The 22,352-nt window shown below is 43.5% G+C and overlaps 2 protein-coding genes across 23 annotated transcripts in view; both read right to left on the reverse strand.

Moving 5' to 3' along the window:
* Positions 1 to 13,957, reverse strand: part of PHKA2 (phosphorylase kinase regulatory subunit alpha 2) — a 75,991-nt gene extending 62,034 nt beyond the window's left edge. For 4 of the 10 annotated variants that reach the window (XR_008506071.2, XR_010406054.1, XR_008506070.2 and 1 more), the window contains exon 1: positions 13,111 to 13,613. Coding sequence is in view for 6 of the 10 variants with exons in the window: in XM_064573841.1 (XP_064429911.1) it covers positions 13,111 to 13,188 (78 nt within the window). In the remaining 4 variants the exon portion in view is untranslated. Of the gene's footprint in view, positions 1 to 13,110; positions 13,614 to 13,772 lie in introns of those variants that run through there. The other 6 variants (XM_045875562.3, XM_045875546.3, XM_064573839.1 and 3 more) reach the window with 3 other exon arrangements.
* Positions 13,958 to 18,848: 4,891 nt separating this feature from the next.
* ADGRG2 (adhesion G protein-coupled receptor G2) overlaps positions 18,849 to 22,352 on the reverse strand; it is a 131,094-nt gene continuing 127,590 nt past the window's right edge. For all 13 annotated transcript variants that reach the window (XM_064573847.1, XM_064573845.1, XM_064573843.1 and 10 more), the window contains one exon: positions 18,849 to 20,951. In XM_064573847.1, the coding sequence (XP_064429917.1) occupies positions 20,767 to 20,951 (185 nt within the window). In that variant the 3' untranslated portion in view covers positions 18,849 to 20,766. The remainder of the gene's footprint in view (positions 20,952 to 22,352) is intronic.

Genomic DNA, 22,352 nt, shown 5'->3' on the forward strand with positions numbered 1-22,352 from the left:
AAGCTCAAGAAAGAACACTTACACAATCTTCTTGGCTGGTGGCAATACAAAGATGACTCTCAGAGCAAGCAGGAGATGGAGCAGATTTCAACAACAGAAGAGAGCAGAGATACTGAAATGGTGATATTCACTGCTCCTTAGAGGGTGTGTGTGGGGAACAGGAGAGGCAGGTAAGAGCTGCAAAGTAGATGCTAAGCCAATACTGGAACAGCAGAATGCTTACAGACTTGGACAGTAGGTCAAAACAAACTAGACAGAATTAAACAAGAATTTATTTATTGGGCTTATATGTTTAATAAATGTTTGCTGAACTGATTTTATTAGCCAACACTCCCACACATTTGAGTTGACTCAGTTCCCTTCACACATACATTCCCACCCCCAGGGCCCCAACACATCTTTAAAACAGAACTTTTCTCTCTTTTCCAAATCACTCCCTCCTCCCCAACCCCAGCAGCTACCCCGTGGCCCTGTCATATGTGGTCCCAATACTTAGGTACAAGAAATTTCAACTGTACAACACTGATTGCACGGTTTTTTGTTTTTGTTTTTTAAAGATTTATTTATTTGTTTGGGGGAGAGGAGGAGGTGGGCAGAGAGCAAGCAAGCGCACAAGCAAGGGGGGAGAAGCAGAGGGAGAGGGAGAAGCAGACTCCCCACCGAGCAGGGGGCCTGATGCAGGACTCGATCCCAGGACCCCGGATCATGACCTGAGCCAAAGGCAGACGCTTAACTGACTGAGCCGCCCAAGTGCCCAAAATATATATATTTCTTAATATAAATCACATCACAACTATATTCTTTTATGTCTGGTTTTTGCTCAGTGTTATGGTTGTGAGATTCAGGGTCCTGGGATCAAGCCCCACATGGGGCTTTCTGCTTAGTGGGGAGTCTGCTTCTCCCTCTCCTCCTGCCTCCTCCCCCTGTTCATGATCTGTCTCTCTCTGTCAAATAAATAAATAAAATCTTAAAAAAAAAAAAATACTGGTTCCTTTCAATCCATCCTCCACAAAGGAAGGTCGCAGAAAGAACTAGAATCTCAAGACTTCACTGTTTCAGAATTCTTCAATCCGATAAAACAGAACCTGAGTCTCTTAGATTGCCATACAAGGCTCTTCCTCTCACATCCAGCCTCATCACCTGACACACACACCCTCCTTAGCCCCTGCCCCAAAACCTGAATTCAAGTTTCATGCACAGGCTCTGCTCTCGCACTTCGGAGCCTGGGCGCCCGCAATGCCTTCGTGGCAAATGCCTCTCCACACGCTTGCTCCTCTGTGAGGCTTCCCGCAGCTTCCTTTCTCCTACAGTCCAGGAGACAGAGTTCAGAGGCCTCCAGCTGACCCTTACTCTTAGTCCTTTTTCCTTTAGATTAAGAATGGCTAAGTACTCATCATTGCATTGCTCAGCTCCAAGGGAGGAAAGTACAAGTAAATCATTCAAATGAAATACCTAGAAGAGACTAGGACAAATGTTGAAAATAGAGGATTACTCACCATCAACCCCCTCGACCCCCCTGTTGGTAAAACAAAAAACAAAGTGGAAAATTCTATTATAAAAACTCCAAAAACTGGTTAAATTCATTTGTTGTGCTGAAATTTTATTCTAGCAGCTACCACTTAAAATATTAAAGGGGATAGGGAAGGGCAATGCCTTGGACTTGAGATTTTTTTAAGATTTTATTTATTTATTTGAGAGAGCACAGAGGGAGTGTGAGAGGGAGAAGCAGACTCCCCGCTGAGCAGGAGCCCAACACAGGACTCGAACCCAGGACCCTGGGATCATGACCTGAGCCAAAGGCAGACGCTTAACTGACTGAGCCACCCACGCATCCTTGAGATGTTTTTTTTACAGTGGGAATTCCTATAGCCTTTGTTTTAAAATGATGACACCTGGGGTGCCTGGCTGGCTCAGTCAGTAGAGCATGCTACTCTTTTTTTTTTTTTTTTTTTAAAGATTTTATTTATTTATTTGAGAGCGAGAATGAGAGAGAAAGAGAGAGCATGAGAGGGGGAGGGTCAGAGGGAGAAGCAGACTCCCTGCTGAGCAGGGAGCCCGATGCGGGACTCGATCCCGGGACTCCAGGATCATGACCTGAGCCGAAGGCAGTCGCTTAACCAACTGAGCCACCCAGGCACCCTGAGCATGCTACTCTTAATCTCCCGGTCTTGAGTTCAAGCTCCACAACAGGAGTGGAACCTACTTAAAACAAAAAAATTTTTTTAAATATTAAAAAAAATAAAATGATTATATCTGTAATTGAGACTAGGGGCTGTGTGAGTAACACTTTCTTTCTCCATTAGTTTAAAAGATAGGTTTTATATAATTTGATATGTAAACCTTGGGCATTCAGAGAATAATGTTGAAGACTTAAGCTCCAACATGCAGAGGCCTTACACTTTTCACCTAAGGAGATCACAGGTGTGCAACTTTCACTTTCAAATGATGTCTTTTGCTAAACTCCTGCTTACCCGATTTCCCCCCTCTGGATTTACAAATAACTCACAAATTACAAGGTGCCCTGGGCGTAGGCATTTGCACCATCCCATATGACTGAAGGATGGCTTCCAGGGAAATAAAGTGGGTCAGGAGCCACGTACTGCAGGCATTCACTTCAATCAAGCTGTGTTCCAGCTTTATCCCACATCCCAGTGCTCACCTTAAAACTTTCAAGACTTCCAGAAACTATGTGGGCCCCTTAGCTAACCATCAAACATACAAATGACTTCACCACTGTCTTAAGACATTTTATTTCTTTGCCTCCCTCACCAATCCCTGTTGCAAGGTGGGGGATTACTGAAATGTTAGTCCTTAGCCTGGTGCTGTGAAAACCGACAGAACATAAACTCAGTGGGGTTGCTAGGATCCTCCTGGCCAACACCTCAAGTTGGGGGTGTCAAGGGATTACTGGCTGCTGTGCCAGTAACATCTCCCCCAAACAGGAGAGCTGTGGGCCTCACTACTTATTTTCAACTCTAAGACTGACTTTTACTCTATTAGGTTCAGGGTCAGAGCACCGAAGGACCACACGTCACTCCGAATCTGGACTCCTGCTAGAGGATCTACTAGGAGTCCACCGATGGGCTTTGGGGTGTGGGGGTAGGGAGGTGGAGACCCATGAGACTCCTGGAATGTCTGTGTGAGCATTTTTCTCAGTGGACAATAAAACATTCAGCTTTCATCAAATTCTCAAATGGGTCTGTAACTCATTTGATTAAGAACCACTACTCTACGTGGATGTTATGAACATAAATTATGTTCTCCCTACCCACTGTGAGGCAGATGTGATATTTATTTCACTCTGTGACTTTTACTAATAGAGTGAAATAAATATCACATCTGCCTCACAGTATTTAAAGAAAGGGCTTATTAAAGTTTCACTATTTTAACGGACAAAAATATAAATTTATTTGGTGTTCACAGCAATCTGGTGTATCTAAAGTATTTCTCTCCATTCCTCTGGCCTGTTTCCAACAATACAGTGTTTATCACAGGGCTGTCAGCTCACCAGAAGGATGACCTTGAAAGATCCCCTCAACTCTCTTGGCTGAATTCTTTAGCTGTAAAAGGAAACAAGGTGATCTAACTAGATGATCTCTTGGATCCCTGCAAAACTTGAAACAATTCTAAATTTCTCCCTTGTATGCATTATTACAGTCCTCTATTTGTAAGAAGATTCAAGGACTTTTTCATTCAATTACTCAAATGTTTCTATCTGGCACTAAAATATTTAAAAGCGGTCCTGAAAAGGGCACAGCAAAAGCCCTCCTCCTGGCACCCGAAAGAGTTGAAGTAGGAGGTGGCAAAAGGCAGGGCACTGAATTGTTATCAGGAAGGAAAAAATGTCATCCATTCAGTGCTTGCTTTCTCCAGTCAACACACAGAGCAGACAACCATCTCTCAGCCCTTTTAAAAGGGCTTAGGGATCCTAAGGGATCTGGGGACCTCACTCCCGAGAACTGCTACACTACTTCAAAGCTGGAGTGTATTTTTCCCGTCCACGTGTTAGAAATTCTTACAAGTATGTGTCCCTAAGCAAGGAAGAATATTATTTGGGGTGTTTTTAAAGTTCTACACACTTAATAGCATACTGTGCTTATTCTTCTATAACTTGTTTGCACTCAACTTTAAATTTCTGAGTGCTATCCAATTTGATACATGTAAGTCTATGTCACTCATTTTAACTGCTATCTAGTATTCTATTGTGTGGCTAGATCTCTATTTGTCCATTCCCAAAGTGATGAACATTTAGATTGTTTCTAATTTTTCTTTTACAAACAATGCTTCAACAAATGTCCTCGTACATGTCTCCTTGGGTAATGAATGGGTAAGAGCACATCATTATGTATATATAACTACATAGGGACCTCCTGGGTCATACGGTACGCATAGCTTCAATTTCACCAATATCTCCCAACTGTTTTCCAAGGTGACTGTACCAGTTAACAGTCTGTAACTTACATTCTATGGCATAGACTACTAACTAATCACTATCTGAATTTCCTTTTCTTCTCAGGCCTTCAGCTATACTACATTTCCCATCCTCCCTTGCAGTTAGATGTGACCATGTGTTTGAGTTCTAGCCAAAGGAATGTGAATGAAAGTGAAGTACCCATCACATCCAGGGTGACCTTCGGAGCTGCACTGGTAGCCCAGATCTCTAAATGACACCCTTACTGACCTGGACCCACACCCGGCTGCTGTCGGAGTGAGAAATAAACTTCTGTGTTTATTCAATGGAATTTTGGACTTCGTTACAGCAGTTAGCCTATCTTAACTAATACCTCTTCCCATGAATAGTTTGAGATTTGCCCCTTTTCTACAACCTTGTCAACACTTAGAATTATGCTTTGAAACTGTTCCCCAATTGTCAGTCTGAATTTATTGTTTTGATCTACTTTACTTTCTCAGGTTACTAGTGAGGTTAAGCCATCATTTTACATGTTTATTCATTTCCTCTTCTGTGAACTGCTTGTTTATATTGTAGAACACAATCATAGAAATATATAAAATTAATATAAATGAGAAAGGGAGTAACTTAATTAAAGGGAAACAATGAAGGAGGACACTTGGACTGAAAATATTTTTTGGTTATCCTGGCACTTCTCTTTGCTATTAAGAGAAGTAATGAAGAGAGAATATTTATAAACCCAGAAGCTAAACAATGATGTCACCTGCTATCTAATCAAATAGAAACAAGCTCAAGGAAAATTGAAACTTAAATCCAATCAACTATAAGTGGCCGGTTCTCCAAAGACTCTCAGGATTAAGCTTCTGTATTTGTTATTTATTAATCACCCCAAAACTTACTCTAAAAACTGAGAACCTAGTTCCAGTAGTTTTGGGTTTTCTGTGGTATTTATATCTGCAAATATCATCTCTATCCGGCTCATTTTTTTTTCAGGTCTTTTATGTGGGTCACAGTTACAATGCAGCATAGGAGTGATAGTGGTGACCCTTGAGGTCCCTGACTTTAAAGATATTGTTTCTGATCTTTTGCCAATACATTAGTTAGGTTTGTAAATTTTTTTTAAAGATTTATTGATTTTAGAGAGAGAGAGAGGCAGGGAGGGACTGAGGGAGGGAGAGAGAGTCCCAAGCAGACCCCAGGCTGAGCGTAAAACCTGACAAGGGGCTCGATCTCACAACTCTGAGATCATGACCTGAGCCAAAACCAAGAGTTGAATGCTAAACCAACTGCACCACCCAGGCACCCACATTTGTAGATTCTTTAAAACATTATCTTTTATCGGGATAATACAACTCCCTAGAATGTTTTTTAAAACATTATCTTTTATCAGGATAATACAACTCCCTAGAATACCTTAAGAGGTGTATTTAAGATTTATTTATTTATTTATTTGAGAGAGAGAGCACATGAGAGGGGGGAGGGTCAGAGGGAGAAGCAGACTCCCTGCCGAGCAGGGAGCCCGATGCGGGACTCGATCCCGGGACTCCAGGATCATGACCTGAGCCAAAGGCAGTCGCTTAACCAACCGAGCCACCCAGGCGCCCAAGAGGTGTATTTAAAAAATCATTCTAGATGCTGAATTTTATCAAATGCTTTTCTACACCAATTGAGATGACCACACGATTTTCTCCTTTAATTTATTAATGTAGTAAATTGCATTAGATTTTCTTATAGTAAATTTCCTTGTATTCCTGGGTAAACTCCACTTGAGTGGAGCATCAAAGCACTCTTCGAACATCATCTTTTCTCTGTCTATGCTCACTCCTGTGATCTCATCCAGCCTCATGACCTTTTAAACACCACATATATACCAATATAACTCCCAGATTTTTCTCTCCAGCTCAGACCTCTCCCTTTCTTCAAGACTCATATATTCAATTGCCTACTTGCCATTTCTACTTGGATGCCTCATGGGCAACTCAAACTCAATAAAAACTCCTTCTCTTTCTCCCCAAATTTGCTCCTCCACAATTTTCCCCATCTCACAAATGGCAATTCCATCATACCGGTTGCTCAAGCCAAAACCCTGGAGTCATTCTTGACTTCTCTTTCTTCCACACCCCTTATGCCCAATCCACCAGTAAATCCTGTTGTCTCTATAAAATTTCCCCCAAATTCCACCACTCGCAGCGGTCTCCACTGCCACCACCCTTGTCTGAGCCATCATGCTCCAGCTGCTGAAGCTTCCTAATCAGTCACCCTGCTTTCCTTCGTGTCTGCTTTACAGACAATATTCTATGCAGCTGATGGAGTGATTCTTTTCCAACATTATTCAGATGTCACTCACTTGCTCAAAACCCTCTCATGGCTTCCCTTCCCACTCAGAATAAAAGCCAAATTCCTTCACCTTCGAAGATGAATGAATAAATAAACCTCTGAATGTTCCTTGGTCCTTGTCTGTAAACCCACCTTGGATTAGGATTTTTTTTTGTGACTCAATCCATTTCTTTAATAGTTACAGGTCAAATTAGGATTTAATTTTTTCTTAACATGGCTAACATTAATCTAGAAAACTGTCCATTTAACATTTCCAAATGTACTGCCAAAAAGTACTGATACTATTTTTCCATTTTCTCCTAATATTGTTTATTTGTCCCTCTTCCCCGGCTCCCATCAACCCTGCCAGAAGTTTGCCTATTTGTTAGTCTTTTCTAAAAAACAGCTTTTGGGGTACCTGGGTGGCTCAGTCAGTTGGTCAACTGCCTTTGGCTTGGGTCATGACCCCGGAGTCCTGGGATCGAGCCCCACATCGGGCTCCCTGCTCAGCAGGGAGTCTGCTTCTCCCTCTGCCCCTCCCCCTGCTCACGCTCTAATACATAAATAAAATCTTTAAAAAAATAAAATCAAAAACAGCTTTTGGTTTTGTCAATCCTTATTGTGTTATCTTACACTAATTTTTGCTCCTGTATTATTTCCTTTCTTCTGTTTTCTTGGCTGCACTGTTATCCTTTTCTCAATGAATTCATTAATTTTCAAATCTTTCTTCTTTTCTAATATTTATTTCAGAATATAAATTTCAAATCCCACTTTAGCTGTATCTCATTTGTATTTGGAATGCTTCTGTTGTCATTCAGTTTTAGATATTTCATAATTTCCATTATAATTTCTTCTTAGAGATACACACACACCCATGACACATATATCCATGATCTATTTAGATATATTTAGAAGTGGGCTTAGTAAGATTCCAAACATACTTGGAGATTTAGCAGCTGTTTGTTATTGCTAACTTTCTTGCATTTTGGCAAAAACTCCGGTGTTCATAAAGTTGATTTTTCAGTATTTTTGAGACTTTCTTTATACCCTAATTTGTCATCAATTTTTGAAAAACTTTGCAAGGTTGAAACAAATATGTATTTTCTATTGGTGGGGTGCAGAGTTCTACATATGTACACTTGATTTTGTTTCTTATGGTGCTCAAATTTTCTATGTCCTAATTATTTCTCTGCTTGACCTATTAGTATCTTAGCGGAGTATAAAAGTTCTTAGTATGATTACGGATTTGTTAACTTCTACAGTTAGGTCAAGTTTTGCTTCATATCAATCAGAGTTGTATTCTGATTTAAAATTGCTTTCTTTTCTGGGGCACCTGGGTGGCTCAGTTGGTTAAGCGACTGCCTTCGGCTCAGGTCATGATCCTGGAGTCCCGGGATCGAGTCCCGCATCAGGCTCCCTGCTCGGCAGGGAGTCTGCTTCTCCCTCTGACCCTCCTCCCTCTCATGCTCTCTGTATCTCATTCTCTCTGTCTCAAATAAATAAATAAAATCTAAAAAAATAAAAAAATAAAAAAAAATAAAATTGTTTTATTTTCTTGAATTATCCTTTTATCATTTAGTAATATTTTTTATCCCTAATAATGAAATTTTTAAAAATTTCAAGATCTACTGTTTGACATTAGTATGCACACCAATTTCTTCTTGGTTAGCATCTGCCTATATATCTTGTCTAACTAAACTACTTTCAACCTTTGGGGGCACCTGGGTGGCTCAGTCGGTTAAGCATCAGACTCTTGATTTCAGCTCAGGCCATGATCTCAGGGTGGTGAGATGGAGTCCCACCACAAGCTACATGCTCAGTGGGGAGTCTGTCTGGGATTCTCTCCCTCTCCCTCTGCCCCTACCCCTGCTTGCTCACTCTCTCTCTTTCTTGCTCTCTAAATAAATAAAATCTTAAAAAATAAACTACTTTCAACTTCTGAATATCTTAAGGTTGTATCTCTCGCTTAAAAAAAAAAAAAAAAAAAAAGATTGAGCCCTGCATCAGGCTCAATTTCATGACCCAGAGATCATGACCTGAGCTGAAACCAAGAGTCAACCACTTAACCGACTGAGCCACTCCGGTGGCCCAGGTTGTGTCTTTTATAAACCACATATATCTTGGGGCGCCTAGGTGGCTCAGTTGGTTAAGCATCTGCCTTCAGCTCAGGTCATGATCTCAGGGTCCTGGGATGGAGCCCCATGTCTGGCTCCCTGCGTAGTGGTGAGTCAGCTTCTCCCCCTCCCTGTGCCCCTCACCCCCACTTGTGCACAAGCTCTCTCTCAAATAAAATTTATAAAAACCACATTAAAAAAAATGTTTTAATAATTTCTATTACCTGGCTAATTTAAGCATTTCCATTTATTGTGATTACTAATTGGACTTATTTGCATCTTGTTTTGTCCTTTGCTTACTTTTTTTTTTCTTTTTAACTTCTCTCTCTCCCTAAGCACTCTTTTCCTTCCTTCTCTTGCAGTGATCAAATTTTCTTTATTCCTCCACTGTTTTAAAAGTCATATATTCCTGGGTAGGGGGAGGGTGAAATATGTGATGGGGATTAGGGAGTGCACTTGTCATGGTGAGCACCAGGTGATGTATAGAAGTGCTGTATCACTGTATTGTATACCAGAAACTAATACTGTAAAAAAAAGTTATGCTTACGAAAAAATTTTTTTAAAAAGTTATATATTCCCTTCATGTTCAAGCATTACATATAAATTCTTGATTTAAATATATAATACCTCTCCCCTTCTTAACGTGATAAAGTGATAAAGGTCTAAGAATGCTTTAACCCACCTCCCACTCTTCTGCCATATTATTTCACAGTATTTAATTATATCTTTTTTAAACTTGCCCCAAATTAGTCTTTATTATTATTATTACTATTTGTTCCCTACTCCATGTTTTAGTTACCCCATTCTTTTCATTTTAAATTCCATTGCCACTAAATAAGCAATATTTACTTACTCTTCTGGTCTCTTAATTATCTGTTTTTTATACCAAATAATCTGCAGTTACAATTACTGCCTTGATCACCATTTCTGATCCATATTCTCTTATCACTACTTTGTAACTTAACACTTTCATGTATGAGCTTTCAAACAGAACTGATATTCAAAAAATGTACAAAGTTAGTATTATCTGGACCAAAGTAAACCTAGGAATTTTTTTCAGTCAATAATTATTTGAAGATAATCCCTGGAGTGTATAATTATACTCTCTGTATACACAAAATCATATCTGCAAAAGGACCCTTTTATAAACATAGCTCTTTTCTTCTTTGCCTTAAAGATTTAAATAATAATTAGTAGCAAATGTATCTGGCAAACGACTAATGGAAAAAGTTGTTCTCTTTCACAGATACAGGAAAAGGAATTAGTTGACACGCTACTGCCTCTAACTGAAGAATTAGGAGTTTGACATATTTAACGCTAAATGATTTCTAACAAGTGAAATCAATTTAAAAAGCACATCAGGGGCACCTGGGTGGCTCAGTTAAGCATCTGACTCGGCCTAGGTCAAGATCTCAGGGTCCGGGCGCCTGGGTGGCTCAGTTGGTTAAGCGACTGCCTTCGGCTCAGGTCGTGATCCCGGGGTCCTGGGATCGAGTCCCACATCGGGCTCCTGGCTCAGCGGGGAGCCTGCTTCTCCCTCTGACCCTCTCCCCTCTCATGCTGTTTCTCTCCTGCGCACTCTCTAATAAATAAATAAATAAATAATCTTAAAAAAAAAAAAAAATCTCAGGGTCCTAGGATGGAGTCCCTCCCGCTCTGCTGGCTCCCTGCTCGGCAGGGAGTCTCTTTCTCCCTCTGCCCCTCTCCCCGCTCAGCTCATACTCATGCTCCCTCTCCCTCCCTCCCGCTCTCAAATAAATAAATAATCTTTTAAAAAAATAAAAATAAAAAGCAAATCAGAAACAGTTCAGAGCCTGTACCCGCTGACACTGAAAAATACCTCACAAACATCTGCATATATCTACAGGAGATGGAGAGATATAGCATAAATTTTAGAAACCACCAGTCCAGCTCGTTCATTTTTTTTTATGGTCGAATATGCATAAAATTGCCCATCCATTTTTAGAGTGGTTAGGGGACCTAAGATCACTCAGAAAGATGATGAGACCTTAAATGGATTAAGGATCTACAACTGTGAAGACGAGCTGTTGGAGCAGGATGGGTGGGGGGAGGGGGACAAGGAGTGCGAGTCTGCATGGGATTTCCCAGCAGTGTTGTACTCGGAGGATTCCAGTTAGCCACAGGAGTAAAGAGGGTAAATGAGAGCTTCTCACCAACTACCCCCAAAATAAATACAACTAAAGGCTGAGACGCCTTTTTTTTTAATCATTAAAACGTTGGAGAGGAAAGTCCAACACTGCAAATTTGCTTTAATAAGACAGTTCTTTTGCTCCTGAGAGAAGGCAAGCCTGGGTCAATGGCTGGACAAGAGGATGGCTCAGAGCCTGCTGGAAGTATTTTATCAACAAGGACTTAACGGTACCTTTCATGTGCCAGGAACACTGCTTAACACAAAAGGAACAAAACTGATGAGGCCTCTGTGCTTAAGGACCTCACTGCATCAATGGGGAGACATAATTATGTTTATAGACTAGAAAGCAATTAGTAGTTGTACCAAGGCCTTCAGGAAAGGGAGTAACATGGCTCACGGTGGTGAGGTGCGGACGTGTGGCCTATGTCCAAGTCGTAACACCACCAACAGCACTGTTTACTGATTGCCTCCTGGCTGCCAGGCAACCTACTAGGCGCTTTTTCTTCACAATACCTCAGCGGAGATAGGTGTTACTGTCCCCATTTTACAGATGAGGCCATGGACTTGAGAGGCTGAGTAAAGGCTAACATGTCATTCAAGGCAGAGCTGGGCACACAAACACAGGTGTGACACAAGAACCAAGCTTCATCAGTTCTCCTTACAGCCCCTTCCCTCACAGTAAGGAAGGGGAAAACCTTTGAACTTGAATTTTAAAACAATTTATAGATGTAATTGTAATATACTACAAACAGGACGGCAAAAAGTAACCACCATTTGCCTGCCTACTCCTTTAATTCTCAACTTAACGTCATGTCTTCTAGGACTCCATCCCGGCTCCCCAAACTGGGTTTAGCTCCCCCAAATAAGGATCACAATCCTTCATGTGCAATTTTAAAAGCCGGTAAGTTCTGGAAATCTAAAGGGTTTTCATAAGTTTGCAGCAAGCTTGGTGACAAAAGGTGACCTGAACTGACGTGAAACTATTTTAAGTCTTTACTTTTCCTACTCAGTGTGAATATTCACATTCGGATGTGAGAAAAATGTGTTTGATTAAGGGATGCTGCCCACTGCAGTTATTATAGAATACATATGTATATTACACCTTTCTAAAATCCAAACATTTCTGACTTGCACACCACATCTGGCCCCAAGGATCTCAAAGGACTCCGGAACTATACCCTATGCATAAATCTCATTGCACTACATGCATTTATTCTTTGTAAGCCCAGCACCTGACAGTGTCTTGCATATAATAGGTACACAATAAATATTTCATGAATGAAGAAATAAGACTGAGAAATTGGCTAAGAAGGGAAAATGGTCAGTGGCTTGGGAATGACTATGGTTCCCGACTTGTAGGCTGGGCCTCTAACCATGGAATGCTACTTCCTTCTCGAACATGGAGGTCCTATTAATAGTTGCTGCTGACTGAGGGAAAGGGACAGAGCTGCTGTCTTCACTAGGAATAAAAATAGTCCAGGGGTCTTACATGATGGGCCCACATATAACTTTAGGCCAGTAATATAGAACAGCAGGCATATTCATACCTCAGACCACATGGGCAGCCTCACGGGTCCCCCCTTGAACTTGGGAGCAGAAGACCTGCGTTTGGCCCTGACCCTACTACACGCGGTAAGCTTTTAGGCCTGTAGTTTTCTCAGCTGTAAAATATCAACCAGAGTAACCCCTAAGGCCCTCACACGTGGGTCTCTAACAAGATAACTCATGGGAGGGGCAGCAGCAGTTGCCCTACACTCTGGAGGAGCAGGATACAAACCTCCGGAGGTTCTTCACTCCTGTCTACTGCCCTGGCAGTCCCGAGTTCACTGTCCCCGTTCAGTGTGCTCTGTCCAACCTATACACACCTCCTCTCTCACCCCAAAACAGAACAGTCAATGCAAAAAAGACGCATTTTTGTACCCAGGGCACCAGGGGGGCTCTGTCTTCGATCCCAAACAGAGGGGGTCCCCTGAAAGAGGATGGGGTGGAATGGGAGTGCGGCTAGCAAGCACTGGATTTAAGGAGCAAACCTCCTAAATGCAAAGTCTCAGGACCAGGAGGGGATTGGGTAGGAGAATGAGTGCCACGAGAGGGCAGCTCGGGTGGTCCTTCCTTACCTGGTAGCACAGGATGGTTTGCTGGACCAGCCGCGCGTAGCCATCCAGGCGGACCCCGGAATTGCTCCTGCTCCTCATCTCCGCGTGCTGCCGGGGCCGCAGCGCCCGACGGGCCGTGCAGAGGTGGGACGCCCGAACTGCGGCCGCCGAGCGGGCCTGGTTCCCAAACACTCACAGCCTCGGTTAGCTCTCGGGACAGTGCCCGGCGGTGGGAGGTCGAGACTTTTTTAAAATGAAAGAACCAAAGTAAGATTGGAAAACAAGCCAACCAGAGTTTCGCTCCTCCGCAAGGCGCGGGGGCGGTGATGGGGGCCGGCGCTAAGGCGGCCCCTCCCTGACCAGGCCCGCCGCACTCTCGACACCCGCTCGTCCCGGACAGCCCCGCGGAAGACGCGGGGAACGGGGTTCAGGACGTGAGACAACGACGACCCCGTCGGGCCTTTTTCGCCTTAAAGCAGTCTGGAGGAGGCCCCGGGGCGGGCCGCCAACCGAGCCTACCCGTCTGCCGCAACCCACTTGCGGCCCGCCCCCGGCCCCGCCCCCGCCGCGGAACGCGGCCCTCGGAGTCGCGGCTCGAGGGGGAAAGGAAAGGGGGTGGCCCACAGGAGTAGCGGACCACTTGGCTCCGGGCGGGAACCAAATTGCCTCCCTGAGCCCCTTACCTCCCCGCGGGCCGCCGACCCCAGGACAAGCTAGAGAAACAGGCCCTTCCGCAGTGACCACCTGGATGCCCTTGGGCCCGCCCCAGGCCCCACCTTTGGATCCGCCTCCGGCTCCGCCCCGTCGCGGAGCGGAACCCGCGGAGGGGGGCCTGGGTTACAAGGTAAGGGGGCCGCTTCGCCAGAGGCCCAGAATGCCCCTAATACGGTTGCTTGTGGCCCCGCCCCGTCCTGAGATGAACTCGCAACAGCGTCCGTGACCCCGCCCCCAGGCCCGCCCCCGCAGCGGAGCGGAACCCGCGGAGTCAGGGAGATAAAGGACGGGTTCTAGGGCTCCTCCCCGAATTGCCGTGAGGCCCGGGGGATGGGCAGCCAACCTCACCGGAGGCGGGAGAGGTAGGCCCGCCCACCGCGGCCACTGGGCTGGCCGCCGGCCAGGATCATAATTCTGTACCTGGCCGCTTCTCCACCGCCGAGCAGAAGCCAAGTAGTGGGGCCCCATAGGGAAGGAAAGGGGGCGGTCGGGGCAGGGTCACCTAGCCGCACCCTTCTTCCCCCCTTCGGCTCCTGTAGCCCCTGCCCCTGATGACCTCTCTCGAAGTCAGGCCTGCAGTCCACCTCCTACAGGCCTACTACTTGAAACTGGCATTTTTGCAGCGGTAATTACCTACAGTTCAGTCTTTGACCCAGTGTTCATTTTCCAACTAAATCTGTTCCACTGGACAGCTCGGCTAATGTAATTTTCAGAAGCCCTCTGCTAGTCTCCATGCATTTACTGTATGCTTGATCTAGTAGGCCGCTCCTCCTCCTCGCCTATCTGAAGCCTTTTTTTTTTTTTTTAAAGATTGTTTATTTGAAAGCGAGAATGAGCCAGGGAGAAAGGCAGAGGGAGAGGGCGAAGCAGACTCCTCGCTAAGCAGGGAGCCCGACGAGGGGCTCGATCCAGTGACACTGTGATCACGACCTGAGTTGAAGGCAGCTGCTTAACCTTAACCGACTGAGCCACCCAGGCGCCCCTGAAGCCTATCCTTTAAGAGCCAACTCAGGGGACGCCTGGGTGGCTCAGTTGGTTAAGCAGCTGCCTTCAGCTCAGGTCATGATCCCAGTGTCCCGGGATCAAGTCCTGCTCGGCGGGCAGTCTGCTTCTCCCTCTCCCTCTGCCTGCCGCCACTCCTGCTTGTGCTCTCTCTCTCTGACAAAAAAAATAAAATCTTAAAAAAAAAAGAGCCAACTCAGTTCTCCCCTCCTAGAAGCCCTCTCCGTTCTCTGAATTGCCATATAATTTCTTTGTAAGAACCTTAGTTTTGGAGTCAGTGCAAATTAAATTCAAATTCCAGTTCTGCCATTGACAAGTGTTGTGAGCTTTAGCATGCCATTGCAGCAGTTTGAAATTCAACGTTCCCATCTGTAAAATGGGGATAATAGCACCTACGTCATAGGGTGGCTAACATCAAGGGATGAATGTAAAGCACTTAGCAGCATGCCTAGCTCATAGAAAAGTACTTCATAAATCACAGCTGTTTTCATCTGTCATTTGACAATGTATTGCCTCATGTTATTTTCGTTTTCAGATGAGGCATGCTTTCCTAACTGGATTGTAAGATACTCATTCAAACAGCCTTTGAGGGGCGCCTGGGTAGCTCAGTTGGTTAAGGGCCAAATCTTGGTTTTTGATCCAGTTGTGATCTCAGAGTGTTGAGATCCAGCCCCCCCTCCCCCATGCCAGGGCTCCAAGCTCAGTGTGGGAAGTCTGCTTAGGATAGTCTCTCCCTCTCCCCCCTACCCTGCGTTCTCTAGTTCATAAATAAAAATCTTTTTTTAAAAAAAGTTTTAGGGTGCCTGTGTGGCTCAGTGGGTTAAGTGTCTGCCTTCGGCTCAGGTCATGATCCCGGGGTCCTGGGATCGAGCCCTGTGTCGGGCTCTCTGCTCAGCGGGGAGCCTGCTTCTCCCTCTCCCTGCCGCTCTGCCTGCTTGTGCGCTCTCCCTCAAATAAATTAAAAAAAAAAAAAAGTCTTTGAAATCTGCCATGTCTGCAACAGTGTTGAGCTCAGTGTCGAATGGATGAAAGAAAATCAGTCCTGCAAACTGGGTCCCCTTAACTAAATTCACTTTAGAAATTCCATACCATAAATCTATGTCACTCAACTAAAGCACCAAACCCCACATAATGTCACATACTTTTTTCTTACTATTGGCTCTTAAATTATGCAGCAATCCATGTGATGTGCCTCCATGCAGAATTTGCAATGATCTAAGGGTAAATAAAATTAGACATTAAGTTATCACCATTAAATCTCTTTTGGAATCGGAATATGTACTCTTAACAGAACTCATATTCTGCATCAAAAAGCTGGGATGGGATCATTGCTTCATTACCGTTACTGTTCACACTGAATGCTTCTTTAAGAGTTCATTTTGCAGCCATGGGAGAAATACCTGATAACCTTTGCTCATTACCTGGCATTTCTATCCAGTATAGAAATATTTTCAGCTTATCTCATTCTTGATGAATTCCCCTATGCACACATATACCCCTTTGGTGTATAGCTAGCCTATAGTGTATAGCTTTGGTCTATGCTTTAATGAATATTATCTTATCAGCTCTATTTTTCCATAAGCTTGAAATTCCAGGGTAAAACCAAGAAGCAAAGCTACTACTTTTTAGCTTTTAAATTTCCATGCATATTTTGGACCATAAGCTGTGCTATATAAAAATCAGACTCATGGGCGCCTGGGTGGCTCAGTTGGTTAAGCGACTGCCTTCGGCTCAGGTCATGATCCTGGAGTCCCTGGATCGAGTCCGCATCGGGCTCCCTGCTCGGCAGGGGGTCTGCTTCTCTCTCTGACCCTCCCCCCTCTCATGTGCTCTCTCTCATTCTCTCTCTCAAATAATTAAAATCTTTAAAAAAAAAAAATCAGACTCATATCTTAGTATCCCTTTGTCCCTAAGATACAAAACTTCCATATCTTGGTTTCTATATCCATGAAGCCTTTCTCTGGCTGTGATCCAATAGACAGAAACCTGTCTCCAAAGTCATTTCTCAAATATTTGTCAAGAATCAGATATGGGGGGCGCCTGGGTGGCTCAGTTGGTTAAGCGACTGCCTTCGGCTCAGGTCATGATCCTGGAGTCCCGGGATCGAGTCCCGCATCGGGCTCCCTGCTCGGCAGGGAGCCTGCTTCTGCCTCTGACCCTCCCCCCTCTCATGTGCTCTCTCTCATTCTCTCTGTCTCAAATAAATAAATAAATAAATCTTAAAAAAAAAAAAAGAATCAGATATGGAACATGATGACGGGGTATGTTGTTGTTTTTGAAGCAGATTCATGGTCTTTGTAGACATGAAAGCCCAAAAACTGGACTCTAGGGTCCATACAGGACTTCTCTGACCTCATCCAGAGGGTCTGCCTCATTGTCCTGCCATAGGGGCTCAGGTCAACGAAGTTCCCAGGGAGCCCCATGTCATCAACCAAGGCAGAAACCAGTGTTTCTTCTGGAAGGCTCAAATTTTTGACCCTAAGGAAAAGCACCCCATCTTTGACACCAAGAAGAGGGTCCATTCTGAATGGATTTTCTGAAAAGAGCTAATGTGCCAAATTCTGTTATTTCTATGACAATCACATCTTTGTTGACTGGAGATCATTTTCATTGCAATGTTTTAAAGAATGTACAATTTGTCTCTGTTCCAGATTCCTGCAGCTAGTTTGAGACTAAGAAGTAAAGAGTAGAAACATCAGAGAGTGTAAGATTTCTTCTCAGTGAAGAATATACAGATATATTTAAAAGAATATATTCTGGAAGAATGTAGTCAATTTTTCTTTGCCTCAACATTTTGATGCTGTACCTAGAGAAAAGAAAAAAGAATCTACTGACAAGAATTCTGCCCACTCAAGATTATGTTTTTATGTCCACCCAGTCTTTCCTTTTTCCTGTCCTTCAACTGCATCAGTTGGAGCTGAGCAGAGACAAACTAAATAGTCCTTAAAATGCTGTTATGGAGAAAAAATGATAACACACTAGTCCATTCAGTAAAATGTTCATTTAGTAAAGTAGCCCGTTGTCAAAATGGTCTTCAAACTAACCTGCTTTCTACGTGACCTCATTAGATATACACCAGCATCCCAAATGAAGCCATTTCACCATTTTTGCTGAGACTAGTCCCAATGCTGCTCCCTGAAGTTAAGAGTTACTCTGTGGGATTAATGATTGCAGTGTGTTTTGGGGAAAAACTTCTCAAATGTTCTGAAGAAATTCTTCTTCAAATACTGGTCACTGCTGTGATGCTCCTTGCCTCCTCATACTAGCACTTCTGTCTCCTTCAGTGGAGTCTCAGATTGTGAGACCAATTTTAAACTCAAAGAAGGATGCTTCTCAGGAACATTCTCTCTGTCCTGCCCCTAATGTGTGTGAAGTAAAAAAAAAAAAAAAAAAAAATAGATGAGAATTTGGCTTAAGGACCACAACCCAGACACAAAACACAAAAGGGAAAATAAGGGGGCATGGACAGAATCTAAAGAACACTGGACACTGTGCATCCTTTGGTGTACACTTGATTACATCATCTCCAGGAGATCTGGTCTGTGAGATCTCACACCCAAATCTCAGGTTATCTCACCACCTTCTTCATCAATTTAATCCTCAACATCTTTGAGGCAGCGGAGCATCACAGGAGAGATTGCTCAAAGACCTCTTATAGAATCAAGGCCAGCTTCCCCCGTTTGTAGCTCCCCTGTACTAATCAGTTCCCCAGAAATCCCTAATCCTGTCCTCACCTTCTTGAAATCCTACTGTTCAATGCTGAGGATGCAGAGACATGGAGGGGGGATCCAAATCTGGGGCTGTGAAGGCCAATGGCAACATGTGTTAAGGAGGGAATCTTGAAAGTGTGAGGGGAAAAAGAAGAAGAGACCTCAGAAACTGATCTCGTGGGGAGAAACCTTGCTCTCACCTCACAATCACTGTGTGTCCGCTGTTTGCCAGAAGATGTTACCGTCACGTTCCTCTCAGGCCACTCACATGCCACGTCGCCGGGGCAAGAGATCCCAGGCGCCTTCCCTCAGTGAAAGCTTTCAAACTCAAAGGACTGAACTACAAATTTATTTTGGCGATCTTAACATTTTTGTCGATTTTAACATAAATACAAGACAATTAAATAAATCAGAGAAGAAATCTTGCAAAGGCAAATCAGCACTCACAGAAGTGTATTACATTATTATTGTGGTTAGTCGGGGATACAACATTCACTTGAAATATATGCAAGGGAACCATAGTGAAAGACCGAACTACAGGGTTTTGCAAGGTTCCTAATCAGGACACACTTGAGGCATTGTTCAGGCAGCTAGCTATAGGCGGGAAGCAAGATAAACCCTCTATAACTAGGAGCAATCAGGGTTTGATACATATGGAAACAATAGCACTGCAGGATAGTTCACGTTCCCAACAGCTGCTCCCCCTTGTCACTATACATTCTTCAACACTTGACACCTTTTAAGAAATAATTATAGCTCTGGCAGGGCCAGAGTGTACCAGTCCTAACAACTAAAGTACTATGCAGTCACCTTTTAAAGAAGAGCAGTATGATTTTTTTTTTTCCTCATATACATCTCCTTTAAAAAGGAATCCTACTCTACTCCCCTTTTCTCCCATCCAAGTACTAACCAGGCCCGACCCTGCTTAGCTTCCGAGATCAGACGAGATCGGGCGCGTTCAGGGTGGTATGGCCGGCCGTAGACTCTACTCCCCTTTTCTGAAAGGCTCTGGGGATTTGAGAAGCGGCAGTGTATGTTTCTCCTCCACATTCACAATCTTCCTGATTACAGGTCCATCCTTCTCCATGGCCAAGGTGATTAGGGACGAGATCAGGAGATGGGTATTGGGACTGGGTGCCGCACATGGCTGTACTCGTGGTGCCCTGCACAAGGGTGCACCCGAGAGGATGCGTGGGGCTCAAATATGGCCCCCACTTTGTTTGACAAACCATGAGCCCTCGGGGCTGTGTCTGCCCAGTAGGGGCACCTTTTTCCAACTCGCTCAAAGGCACTATATGAGCTAATTGCGCACTGTCTGCGCACACTTTTTCCAGTCTGGCTGGCAGCATTATTTCTTGATTTCAGTGATGCTTCTGTATTTCACATCCCATATAATCTCCAAAAGGAGCTGAACCAGCAAGGATTTTCTGAATTATCACATTAGACACAATAACACAACCACGATTCTACAAAGAAATTAATTTACACATTGTACCTCTGAAACAAATAATACATTATATGTTAAAAAAGAAGAAGAAGAAGATAGCAGGAGGGGAAGAATGAAGGGGGGGAAATTGGAGGGGGAGATGAACCGTTAGAGACGATGGACTCTGAAAAACAAACTGAGGGTTCTAGAGGGGAGGGGGGTTGGAGGATGTGTTAGCCTGGTGATGGGTATTGAGGAGGGCACGTTCTGCATGGAGCACTGGGTGTTATGCACAAACAATGAATCATGGAACACTACATCTAAAACTAATGATGTAATGTATGGTGATTAACATAACAATAAAAATTTAAAAAAGAAAATAAATACAAAAAAACGTAGAAGATATGTGACATGTGGGGCACTAGAATTTAGCTTATTTATAACAAAGGCATGCACAACTAAACTCACCAACAGGCTGAAGTCAACAGTTGCTTTATAGGACCTTATCATAGATGACTCAGCCTCTTTAAAATGTGGCTAGAAATGAACTACTTTGATTTTAAACGAGTCTTATTCTTACTGTGTTGTTTAAACCCAATCTTCTTTTAAAATGAAGGATAAAAAAAACGAGACAGCAAATGTCTAAAAACCATGTATAACGTCTTGGGTTTCCTCTTTCAATAACCATTGCCCTCAATTAGCGTATGTTCCTCCAGAGGTTGCTGAGTATAAAATTAGTTGATTTTCATACATCTCACATTGTGTAAAAGGTAAAATTGGACATTTTCACTGTCAAGCATCATGCTTTGATTTTAGAAAAAGGAATCACATTTGCTCAATAAAGTGTAAGCTTCCCCGCTTTGAAGTCCTTCTGAGAGCGAGACGGCCTTTACCATTGCACGAATCTTCTTTCTCGGTAAACATGTACTGCTTCCCAGTGAAATCATGAAGGCACACATCTCCATTCTGAGCACTGAAAGAAACACCATTCTTGTCTGTTGAAGCATTCCCTATATAAGGAAAAACAAAATTGGTGTCATGAAGTATCCAGAGAAAGCAATTAAAAAATACAGTTAAACATCACTTCGTTCTGAAGTAGGCACATGTAGTACATGGGTTTGTTTTTTTTTTAAATATAGCTATGATGTATTGTCATGTTTTACTTTTCGATCCTTCCCTGAGGCCACTCAAAGTAAACAACACAAACTGGAGGATGTGTCAGAAACCAGTTCTCTATGGCAATTTTTTTTTTTTAATGAAACGGTCAAAATATGAAGCGAAGCAATATATTTGATATGAGAAGACCCATTTCCTAACTCTGGTTGATCATATTATTGAGAAGTAGCTTCTGTGTAGTATGACCTAATATAATATTCTGGTCTCCCCCAAAAGGTTAAGGTTAACCGAGGTCCCCATATGTCCCCTTACAAGGTTCTTGGTTCCTTCAGGTTCCTATAAAATAAAACTTTGTATCAGAGAAACCCAGAGCAACAACAGTCATGGCCAAGAAAAAACCATCTCTGGTAGAGTAAACCGGCTCCTCTGACTAAATCACGACAGGACTGGTTCCCACGAGGAAACCACCAATTAATTACAACCTCAGAGTCCAGGCCAGGGTGCAGCTGGACATTCTAGAGCCAATGTAGTTCGGACCTGGGCCTCCCACACCACAAGCAGGCCCCCAACTGTGTGTGTGCTCAGACCCTCTGGCTACTTGGCACCAACCTCCTGACCATCATACTACTGGAAGACAATGTAGCAAGCCAAATAACAGGGCGCCTCGGTGGCACAGTCGGTTGAGTGAGCGACTCTTGTTTTCGGCTCAGTCCATGATCTCAGGGTCCTGAGATGGAGCCCCGCGTCAGACTCCGCACTCAGTGCAGAGTCTGCTTGAGATTTTCCCTCCCTCTGGCTCTGTCCCTTCCACTTGTACGCTTTTCCTCTCTCTCTAAAAAATAAATAAATAAATCTTTAAAAAAAAAAAAAGAAAGCTGAATAATAAGCCCATTTTTGAGTTCATGCTATAATCATAATAATGATTAACAGTGTTGAGAACTTTATAAGTATTATCTCATTTACTATACTACACGTTGAGTGCTATGATTATCCCCATCTCACAGACGATGAAACTAAGGTTTCAGAAATTAAGTGCTTTGTACACGGTTATGCAGCTCAGAATTGATGGAGTCAACATGTGATGTTTCTTTCAAACTGTGAGTTTAGTGGCCCCCCATGTACCGAGTGAGAGGGCTGCTGGTGCCCAAGCCTTTAAAGCATAACCAGATATGTAGCATTCACACAAACTACGTGAGGGACATGGTCAACACAGCCCAAATAGGGCATGTGACCATTTGAGACAGCTGTCCTGATTTAGCCATTTTGGTTTGAGGACATTTTGGTGCAGGGACAAT

Source organism: Mirounga angustirostris, unplaced genomic scaffold (genome assembly GCF_029215605.1).
Source record: "Mirounga angustirostris isolate CCGP_5_RB_7025 unplaced genomic scaffold, mMirAng1.0.hap1 SCAF_11, whole genome shotgun sequence".
In the NCBI taxonomy this organism is placed as follows: Eukaryota; Metazoa; Chordata; class Mammalia; order Carnivora; family Phocidae; genus Mirounga; species Mirounga angustirostris.